This window comes from Vanellus vanellus (genome assembly GCF_965231255.1).
Source record: "Vanellus vanellus genome assembly, contig: HAP1_SCAFFOLD_33, whole genome shotgun sequence".
In the NCBI taxonomy this organism is placed as follows: Eukaryota; Metazoa; Chordata; class Aves; order Charadriiformes; family Charadriidae; genus Vanellus; species Vanellus vanellus.
This window is the reverse complement of record NW_028128339.1, coordinates 1,720,274-1,731,415: the sequence shown is the minus strand read 5'-3', so window position 1 is coordinate 1,731,415 and position 11,142 is coordinate 1,720,274. Positions and strand designations below refer to the sequence as shown.

General features: G+C 57.1%; 1 protein-coding gene across 1 annotated transcript in view; it reads right to left on the bottom strand.

Moving 5' to 3' along the window:
- Positions 1-266: 266 nt before the first annotated feature.
- Positions 267-11,142, bottom strand: part of LOC309684584 (electroneutral sodium bicarbonate exchanger 1-like) — a gene marked incomplete at both ends in the record, with an annotated part of 37,764 nt that continues 26,888 nt past the window's right edge. The window contains one exon of the mRNA XM_082500471.1: positions 267-275. Within this exon, the coding sequence (XP_082356597.1) occupies positions 267-275 (9 nt within the window). The remainder of the gene's footprint in view (positions 276-11,142) is intronic.

The following is an 11,142-nucleotide window of genomic DNA, read 5'->3' as shown; positions in this document are numbered from 1 at the left end:
ACCTAAAAATTGGTCTAATTGTTTTGACAAACCTAGGGGATCTTCCAACAATTTCTTCATTTCTTTTTTAAAGTTCCTGACTTCTGTACTGGTTAGGGGCACATTCACAACTCCTGCCCCATTTTGAACTCCTGGCATCGGGACCTCCCGTAAAGGATGCAGCCCGATTGGTTCTGTCATCTCCTCTTTTTCTTCCACTATGGACCTCCCCACTTCCCGCCTCCGTCTCCTCTGGCATTCCCTTCTAACGGGGACCTGAGGCTCTCTCATGCCTTCTGGAGGGTCCGGGTTATATGGGGGAGGTAAGTATTCGAGAGGATCCCAGACTGGTCTTTGGTCCTCCTCCTTCTCCTTCTCCTTTTGTGTCTCCAATTTTTAAAGGGACTTTTTACAAGGGCGTGTAGTGACGGGATGAGGGGGAAGGGCTTCAAACTGGAAGAGGGGAGGTTTAGAATAGATCTTAGGAAGAAATTCTTGACTGTGAGGTTGTTGGACCCTGGCGCAGGTTGCCCAGAGAAGCTGTGGCTGCCCCATCCCTGGAAGTGATCAAGGCCAGGTTGGACGGGGCTCTGGGCAACCTGGGCTGGTGGGAGGTGTCCCTGCCCAGGGCGGGGGGGTTGGAAATTGATGGTGTTCAAGGTCCCTTCCAACCTAAACCATTCTGTGATTCTGTGTGTGCGCCCAGGCGTGCGCATAGGTACGGAGTGCAGCATGTGGGTGTGCTGGACTCGTCCCGCTCGCACATCACCGCTTGCCTGCTGCGGCTGTAGCCAGATGGGCCCCTCAACACCCAAAAAGGTGCATGCTGCCTGTAGCAGTTCTGTTCTCTGGTGTACGTGTTTTGGGAAGGCCCTGGTGGCAAAGGGCTGCAGAGAGCGGGGTGGCAGTGAACTTCCCCAAGAGGCCGCGATGCCACATGGGGTTTTTTGCTGCCAGCTGTCAGCAGGCAGCGCTCGCAGCCAGGCGCTGCTGCCTGCCGCGGGGCCTGCACAGCCTCGTCCCGCAGGCAGAGCGTTCAGCGGGGGTCTGTCGGGGGTGTCCCATGCCGGCTTCTGCCTCCCCTCCTGCCGGGAACCCCCCATGGCGCCCCCCCTTCTGCCAAGAGGCCACCGGGCCCGGTGCCCGGAACCAGCGACTCTGTGACATCAGCCCCGGGAACAAGAGCACCGTGGGCAGCGTGAGCACTGCGGGCACTACGTCGGCTGCGGCACTGGTGGCGACAGGCCCTCGGTTCGCTTCTTGCAGGTGCCACGTGCCGCCACTGGCAGCAATGAAACTGCTCCTCGTCGTCGTCCTGCTGGCCCTGTGCTGGCCTGTGCAAGGCGCGTGGGACAGCTGTGGGTAAGTGGCCCCAGGCTCTGGGGGGGAGCTTGGGCAACCCTGACGGGGTTCACTGGAGGGAGCCCGCTTGTCCCCCGTGGCCACAGCTTCCCCAACCCCGCCTGGGAGCCTCAGATCCTGGCCAGCACCCCGGCTGCTGGCACAGCTCCTCTGCGGGGCTCAGGCAGAAACAGGGGCGCATGTACGCACGCCCGCCCCAGGGGGTTCCCTGGCCCTGCTGTCCGTGCAGCGCCTTCTGGGGAGGGAAGAGGGCTGACCTTCAGCCTGAACCGCAGCACGCGTGGAGCAGGACAGTCATGAGTTTCTGGTTACAGAGGGACCTGCGGGCTCCGGCCCATGGCTTACCAGTACGGCATGTCGCGCGTGGTGGGTGGCACCGATGCCCGTCCAGGAGCCTGGCCCTGGATCGTCAGCATCCAGGACCCCTGGGAAGCAGGCACGGGGCACATCTGCGGAGGGTCCCTCATCAGCCCACAGTGGGTGCTGACGGCAGCACACTGCTTCATCGAGGCCAGGTAAGGAGGGCCAGGGAAGGGGGCTGTCCCCACCACCCTCGCGGGTGCCCTGCGCGCAGCACCGCCTGCTACTCCCATCCCCGTTCCTGCCAGTACGCCCAGTGCCTGGGCACTGCCGAGCCCAGCCCAGAGAGTGCTCAGGAGAAGGCTGGGCTCGGGCCACTGCTTCCTGGCAGCCTCCAGTGCCACATGGCTCGTGCCTAAGGCATGCCAGGGCAGTGGCAGCCTGCGTGGCACTGCTCTCCTCTCTGCCTTGGGAAGCAGAAGGCAGGGAACGGCGGGGCTGCTGCAGCGCGTGGCTCCGCTCCCTCTGACCCCCCTCTCCATCTGCCTTCCAGGAACATCAGCATGTGGCGCGTGGTGATCGGGGCCACCCAGTTGACTCGGCTGGGCCCCGAGGCCCAAGTGCGCCATATTAAGCGGCTGCTGGTTCACGAGCACTACAGGAATATCACGCAGAGGAACGACATCGCCCTGCTGGAGCTGGACCAGCTGGTCCAGTGCAACTCCTACACCCAGCTTGCCTGTGTGCCCGACGCCTCACTGAGAGTGTCAGAGCTGCACACCTGCTACGTCAGCGGTTGGGGCGCCACCACTGCAAGATGTGAGTTCCCCAAAAGTGCTGGTGTCCTGAGTGCAAGCTCGGCACACTGGGGAGAGGGGTTGGGCTTCCCGAGAGCGGAGGCGAAAGCCAGAGTCAGGCTGCGGGGACGTATGCCTCCGGAGAGAATGGGCTGACCCACCGCCCAAAGCCAGACAGAGGGGAAACACGGGCACAGTGCCTTCAGGACGCAAAGCCAAGCCCTAGGGAAGGGGTTCACCCAGGCAGGGGGGGAGCTGCTGGGGCTTCATTGCTTTCTGTGCTCACAGCTGCAGGGTCAACGGATGTCCTGCAGGAGGCCAAGGTCCAGCTCATTGATGTCAACCTCTGCAACAGCAGCGGGTGGTACAGAGGGGCCATCCACAGCCACAACCTGTGTGCTGGCTATCCGCAGGGTGGCATCGACACCTGCCAGGTAGGACATGCTGCAAGTCAAGCCCCGGCAGCACCGGCAGCCCTCTCGCAACGCCCAAACATCGCCCGGCACGTGCTTGGCCTGGCAAGTCACCCTGCCACCGCTGGGTCTCCACCGCTGCTGGTGCTCACCTCCCCTTCCCCAGCTGCAGGTCCTTGCCCAGTGCCCGCCTTGTCCCAGAGCCCGGGGACGCTGCCCAGAAAGCCCATCCTGTGCTCCCGGCAGCCCATAGGTCCAGATCCCAAAGCATCCCCCTTCCACACAGCCGGGAGCACTGTGCAGAGATGAGAGAGCGCCCGACCTTACAGGCCCTCCACCCTCTCACAGATGAGGCTCTGTAGGCTCCAGCGCTGGAGCAGCGCCGTTGTGTGCAGTGAGCAGAGCTCTGGCAGGTGCTGGGAGAGAGAAGGAGCCGGCCAGAGCGCTGACAGCGGCCACCCACCACCACCTCAACCCTCTCTCCTCCCCTGCAGGGTGACAGCGGTGGTCCTCTGGTGTGCAAAGACAACAACGCGGACTACTTCTGGCTTGTTGGGGTGACCAGCTGGGGGAGAGGCTGTGCCAGAGCCAAACGGCCCGGAGTCTACACCTCCACCCAGCACTTCTATGACTGGATCCTGGTCCAGATGGGACTGCGCCCAGCACCATCGGCTACTACAACACCACAGCCAGTCTTTACTTCAACCCCCCATCAGAGGCCAAGGCCAATACCCACACAGTCGGGCGGGTTTGCACCATGTCCATTTCCACGCCAGAAGCTGGTGGAATTTTTTAAGCTGCTGCAGGAGCTGCTGCAGGTCCTGTGGGGGAAAAAGACTCGAGCAGCATGACAAACAGGCTCCAGAGCAGGCTGCGCTGTTCCACGACCATTTCCTTCCGGGGCAATGCCTGCTGAGCCAAAGGCAGCCTCAGTGCCAAGGCCTGCTCTGTCCTGCCCGCGCTCCTCTGAGCGCAGAAGGGCTGATGTTGACTCAGTTGTAGAAATAAAGTTCCTGATTTTCACAGCTGAGCGTGCTTGAGTCCAATTCAGTCTCCGGTGCAAGGCAAGGACTTGCATGCCCGGCGCCTGCCAATGAGGCCGCAGGCAGACAGCAGGGCACGAAGGGAAAGAGTGACTCCCAAGGGCTGAAACGGTGCCTGGTCAGAGAGGAGGGTGCTCAGAGCCACCATGGGGTGGAGAAGACTGGCACATGGAGGATAAGAAACAGTGATGTGACCTGCAGACAACTTTGGGGGTATGCATTAAGGCACTCAGCTGGAGATTAGGGCCCAGCGTAAGCTGTAGCTAATCGAACAGACGGTGTGAAACTCCTGAGCGTGACAAGAGAAATTGCTGACCACAGCAAAGAGTGAGAAGCCAACAGGGCTCTCAGTCCCAGAAGGAAGAGCTTGATTTCAGGTGTAGTTAACGGGGGATTGATCCCCCCTTGTCTCCATTTTCCCTGCTTGAACATCCCCCTCATCTTCCTTGACTCCTCCCTTTCTCCTCCCTTGTCTCTCCTCCCAAACAAGGGACCCACCCCAGGTCACTTCCTCCCTCTCCTCCCAGGTTTGCTCCATCGGTGAAGAGATTTGGTGTTTCAGGTGCTGGTAGCTCGGTCGCCTGGGACCGCCATGGCATTACTGATGCGGCTTCCAGGGCACTGCTGTCCCTGCTAGATGCCTCTGCCCACACTGACCCCAACCATTCCTCCAGTTGTCTGTGCAGTGTGGCCACTCTCATCATTCCTCCTTGACCACCTGCCAAACGTGGTGCTGGAATAGCAGAGTACCCACAGAAGAAGGTTTGCTCCATCGCTGAAGAGATGGGGTGTTTCAGGTGCTGGTAGCTCGGTCGCCTGGGACTGCCTCGGTCCCCGCCACTGCCTGCATGCATGTGGGCCACCCCCACGTACTGGGTCCATTAATTTGGATAGGTATGCCACTGGTTTCCTTTTTCCGCCCCGTCCCTCCATTAGGACTCCATGCGCTATCCCTTCTGCCACGTTTACAAGAAGGTGAAATGATTTTGGTTTCTTTTTTTTTTTTTTTCTAGGGAGGGGAGGGCTAAAACCAGGGCTTTTATTAGCTTCTGCTTCAGTTTTTGTAATGGCTCCTGTTTGTCTTCTGTCCACTGTATTGGACCTTCTTTTACTAGTTTGTCATACAGAAATTTTACTAATTGAGTGTATCCCTCAACCCATAGTCTACAGTACCCTAGTAACCCTAAAATCTTCCTTATTTCTCTTTTTGTTCTTGGGACACTTAAAGCTGTAATCCCAGAAATTCGTTCTGGATTGATTTCTCTTTTTCCTCCACTAATTAAATGCTCTAAATACCTTACTTCCTTTTGTACAAACTGCAGTTTTGCCTTTGACACTCTTAATCCTTGTTCTCCTAAAAAATTCAGCAAACGTATCGATGTCTCTTTCTAACTTTCTGCTCTTTCTCTCCCGATACCAACAGATCATTTCCATATTGCAAGATTCTTACTGCAGGTTCTGCCTGGAACTCCGCTAAAATTTTCTCTAGCATCTGTCCAAATAGATTTGGGGATTCTGTGAACCCTTGAGGCAGGGAGGTCCAGCAGAGTTGCTGCTTCCTCCCGGTGTCCGGATCTTCCCATTCAAAGGCAAATAAGTTTCTACTCTCCTCTGCTAACGGACAGGCCCAAAAGGCATCTTTAAGGTCTATTACACTAAACCATTTATGATTATGCGATATTTTACTCAGGAGGGTATATGGGTTCGAAACCACAGGCTGCTGAGTCTGTACTCGTTTATTGACTTCTCGTAGGTCTGTGACTAATCTCTATCTCCCCTCAGCCATCCTGACCAGTAGAATTGGACTATTGTAAGGTGACATCCAGGGTTCCAACAATCCATCCTTCAACAATGAATCAATTACTGGTTTTAGACCTTTCCTCCCCTCATAAGATACGGGATATTGTTTTATCCTTACTGGCCGGTCCTCTTTAACTTCTAGTTTCGCGCAGGTTCATTTACTTGTGCTGTTTTCTTCTCCTGGCAACGCCAGCAGCAGAGCGGTCGGAGGAGAAGGGTGAGTGCCAGGCTGGTGGTGCGGAGGGGCGTGAGTGTGATGTGCGCGGTGGCCCCGGAGGGCACTGAGAAGGGTCGGTTGGTCTGGCTGTGCAGGGGGATGCTCTGCCTGCAGCGACGGCCCGAGCAAGCGTGGCCTTGGGGAACCGTCTGGTTGAGCGTTTGTTGGTGTGCTGGAGAAGAGCTGGGCAGGTGTCCCAAAGGGCAGCCTTTGGTGGGACGTCCTTCACCCCAAAGCTTTGTGGGACCTTTTTGAAGCCACCCTGGTGAGGCCTCTGCTCCTTCCACCCAAGTACTTTACGTTTCACACCGTGGAGTGGTCATTTCTAACTGCATCCTCAGCAGGACCTGGGGCCGGTGGCATTAGCTTCAACTGTGGAGCTGTAGAGACCTGGCAAGGATGGAGGAGAAGGAATGAGGCTCCTGGTGAAGGGAGGGAAGTGAGGAGGTGCAGTGTCCACGCTGGTGTTGAGGAGTGTCTGGGCAGGAGAGGACATGTTGGTGTAGGAGCCATGGAGCAGCCCGTGGCCAGAAGCAGAGGGTGGACACGGGGAGCATGGGCTCAATGTGAGAGGGAGCACAACCTCGGCGCAGCGGGTTTAACTAGAGGGCTGGGAGCGAGAGCGGCATCCAGCCTGGGCAGGGGAGCTGGGTCTGCTCCTTCTCCATGTGAGCAATGGTGGTTTGCAGGTAGCATCTGATTGCACTTGCTGGAACGCAGAGCGGGAGAGAGTTGTGTCCTGGTTTTCCCCTACAAAGGCAAGACATGGGTGGAAACGTGGCAGTGGGGAGGGACTGGGAGTAACTGGGACCCCCCATCCGCCTCCCAGCCCCATCGCGCTGGGATGGGGCTGCACATCACCCCAGGGTTTCAGGGCTTGAAGGGTTGTCCCCGTGTCCCTGCCAGGCTCACAGTGGTGGCACGCTGCTCTGTGTCGGGCTGGGGGTGGCTGGGAAAGGTCTGGCATGCTGGGGCCATCACTGACTCTCATTTTCTCTCCCACCATAGAGCTCCTCGGCGTACCTCTCGGGTCTGTACGGAGCCCCCCTGGCCGGCGCCTGCTCCAGGCTGAACAACCCCAACTCTCAGCCTGTCCTCCCAGCAGAGGGGCTCCAGCCCTCACAGCATCTCCGTGGCCTCCTCTGGCCCCACTCACAGGGGCCCCCATCCCTCCCCAGATCACCCCGTCAGAAGGTCCCAAGGCCAGTGAGCGGATGGTCATCATCACGGGGCCGCCCGAGGCTCAGCTCAAGGTGCGCTGGGTGGGGGCTGTGGGTGGGGGAGACAGTAAGGGCCAAGTCGAGAGCATCCCTGTGGTCACCACGGTGCTGCCAGCCTGGCTTGGCCTCCCTCAGCACCAGGGGAGCTCTTTGCTGGGTACCATGGTTTTGATGCTGCTGGACGTGGGCACATCATCAGCTTTGGGGATGGAGGGGCACAGCGGGCGCTGCCTGATGGTTTTCCTTCCGTCCGTCTCCTCCCCAGGCCCAGGGGTGAATATTTGGGAAGCTGAAAGAGGATAACTTCTTTAACCTGAAAGAAGAAGTGAAGCTTGAAGTCCACATCAAGGTGCCTTCCTTCGCCGCCGGCCACGTGACAGGCAAAGGTGGCAAAACGGTGGGGGGTGGTGCCCGGGGGATGCAAAGTTGGGCATCAGCCATCACCCCTGCCCACCCCAGGGGGACAAATCCCGGGTGCTCAGTGGTCTCAGCGATGTCTTGACCCTCAGCCCCCATGTTCTGGTGGTGGTTCTCATTGGTCCCAAGGAAGGGGGAGACACACAGGGTGCCTGGTGCCATCGTGACTGTGGCAGTGGAGGATTTTGGCTCTTCCACAACAGAAGCCTCTTGTGGTTCGCTCCAGGTGAACGAACTGTAAAACTTAACCAGCGCGGAAGTCCTTGTGCCACGAGACCAAACCCCGGACAAGAACGAGGACGTCATCGTTAAAATCATTGGGCATTTCTTTGCCAGTCAGGTACAGTTTGGCCGCGGCTTTACCCGATCCTCCCCGGCCGCTTTCATCCACCGAGGAAAGGCACAGGGCTTGCTGAGCCCAGCACCACCCGAGCACCCTGCCACTCTTCTTTTGGGAGGTCCCTGTGTCCCCAAGATGCACTGAAGGTGTTTCGGTAGCTCCCCCCGGCTGTGCGAGAACTGAAATTGAAGATTGGCTCGATTGAGCTAAAAATGGGTGTTTTGAATGCCGTGCAGAGCAGCGCCCAGGGTGTGAATGGACTCCTCTGTGCAGGCAAAGCCACGCGCATCCCACCTGGGTGCATTTTCCATAACCTTGTCTCCTGTCCACTCGAGCAGGATCGCAGCCCCCCAGAAAAATTCAGGTGCTCTCGAGGAGCAATGGAGGAAGCACAAGTTAAAAAAAAAAAAAAAACAAAACAAAAAACAACACCCCAAACCGCCCCCAGAATTAATTATGGCTTGTCCAGAGTGACAAGTTGGGAGCAGTGAGATGCTCGGTGGGGGCTCGGGGGTGGGTGGTGGGGGGAGAAGCGGTGCCCTGACCCCCACCTCTTGCTTTTCCCCTCTCCTCCCCAAGACTGCACAGCGCAAGATGAGGGAAATGCTCCAGCAGGTGAAGCAGCAGGAGCAGAAACACGCTCCGGGAGCCCCGGCCTCGCAGCACAGCAAGGGAGGCTCCCGCCGTGCCGCCCAGCACCGCTCGATGACTGTAACCCCGCCGCCGGACATCTCCCTCCCCCCCTCCCCAGCCCTCCTCCCCCACCCCCAGCAGGTCAGGGGAGCAAACCAAAGACCCCCCCCAAACACACAGCCCCCCATTCCCCGTGGCGCTGCGAGGATGCACAGCCGAGGGGTACGGGGAGGGCTCTCTCCATCCCACAGCCTCCCCCTTCCTCCTCCCTCGCCTCCCGACGCTGTCCCTTTAGTTGGACTAACAGAGGCAGAGAGAGAGAGAGTTTTTAGTATTTTTTTTATTATTTTTAATTTACTAAAAGCCACCTGTTTTTCACCTCAGGCACAGCCGGAGGAGCCGGAGGATTTTTCAGTTTTGTAAGGATTTTAATTTTTTTTTTTTTTTTCAGAGGGGGTGGGGGCGGGAGGAGGATGTTTGGTTTTTAGCCAAAGCCGGCTTTTCTCGAGGTTCAAGGACAGGAACTAGTCCAGTGGTTCTCTAATGCCCGGTAGAGCAGGGATGTAGGATTGCCAGCAGGGGGTGAAACCCCCCATAATAATTAAAGGAGCGTTAAAAAGCGATTTCTTAAGGGCTTTGAGAAGAGCAGTGCCTGTATGAGCCAAGAGAAGGGATCCCGTCTCCTCAAAGAGGCATTTCTCTTTCACGCGCCCTTTCCTCTTTGCTTCCCTGAGTCCCAAACTGGGGTTGGCATCTGCTGCGTCCCCCTGTCCCGGCTGTCCCTCTGTCCCTTCGCTCTCCATCACCGCCCCGACGCGGCTGAAAGATGCGGGTTGCAGGAGAGAAGGGGGGAAAGAGGGGCGGGGGGTGTCCTGGTTCCGGCAGGGATGGGGTTAATTTCCCCGAGGAGCCGGCAGGGACACAGGTATCCCATCCCCTGTGAGCCATGCCCGGGGCTGGGGGGAGCTCGCCGGGGGAGGGGGCGGGAAGTCGCGGCTGGGAGCGGGCTGCGGCGGTGCGGGGCCGGTCGGTGCGCGGAGGCGCTGTCATCGCGTCCGTCTATTCCTTTACCGCTGTTATTGGGATTGTTTGCCCTTCCCGTTGCTCTTCTCTTAAACTGCCTTTATCTCAACCCGCGAGTTTTTTGCCTTTTTCTTCCGATTTTGCCCCCGGCTGCGGGAGTGGAGCGAGCGGCCGCGTGGTTCTTTGTTGCCGGCTGAGGCCAAACCACGACGGGGGAAACACCGGATTTCCAAGAGGTTGTCAGCCCAGGGCTGGGGAAAAAAAAAAAAACAAAAAACCAAAAAAACAAAACCTAGCAAAATTATTATTTTTTTTAAATTTCAAAAATAAAGCACACACAACCCCCAACCCCAGATGACACACACACATCCACACAGAAAAAAACACCTCAGGTTTTCATACCTCAGCACCTTGCGTTTGTGTTTCCCTTCTAGAGATTTTGTGTGCCTTGTAAAACTGATACTTGGAGCTTTTTTTTGTGTTTAATTTGTTAAAAAAATAAAAAGACGAGTTGGAAAAAACGATCTCAACCGAGTGTGAAGCAGGAGAAGGAAACCACTCCCACGGGTGCCAATGCTCTTCCGTAGTCTTCTTTGGCTACCTGAGAGCCAGGGGCTGTTCCTTTGGAGAAAGCTTGAGAAATGTTAAAAAGGAGGGAAAAAAAAGGTGAAAAAAAAGTGGTGGAAAGAAAAAGAAAGGGGGAAAAGAAAAAAAAGCAAAAGAAAAAAGGAGAAAAGAAAAAAGGAGAATGAGAAAAAAGGGGGGGGGAAGAAAGGTGGAAAAAAAAAAGGGAAAAAAAAACCCAACCCAAATATAAAAAAAGGTTGTAAGGAAAAAAAAAAAAAAACAAAACACAAAACAAAACCAAGCAAGGAAAGTGGTGAAAGCCGCTGGGAAGAGGAGGGACAGGAGCTGGGGGGGGCAGTGTGAGGTGGCGGTGCCAATGTGGCCCCAGGGGCTGTGACACCATATTTTTGTCCTCTACTGCAAAGTGTTCCGTGAAAAAAAACAACCAAACCCCACCCAACGACAACATCATCACAAGAAAAAGAGAAATCTCTCCAGCTCACAAGAGCCTGAGCTCGCTCTCCGCTGCTTTCTTTCCAGTGTCTCGGGGGGTCACGGCCGAGCTGAGATTGGGGAGTGGTGGAGGTGGGAGTTTGTCCCATGGCTGTGATGGGGGGAGAAGGGGTGGGTGGGGAGTGGGGGATGTGGTGTGGGTTGTTTTTGAGGTGGTGGTGGTTTTTTGCCAGGTGTCGCTTTACCCAGTGGCTCGGGGAGGTGTTGGCATCAGGAAGCCTGCGCTAAAGCGGGGTGGGGGCCTCGCCGCAGTTGGTTAGCAGAGCCAAAGTGGTTATTAATGGTTATTAACAGCACAGTAATTAGGCCCTTGTAATGGGGAAGCTCAGATGCCCCCTAACCAACCCCCCCCGGGTGCTTCTCTAGCCAGGCGAGCGCTGGGCGTCCCCCCCGCAGGAGAGGAGCGCACCTCCGGGGTGGGTGGAAGGACGTCACCCAACGGGGAGAGGACCAAGATGGGGCTTGGGTGAGCCTTGGGGTGGCCGGGTGGCGGGGTAGGGCTGCTGGGGGCTGCCACG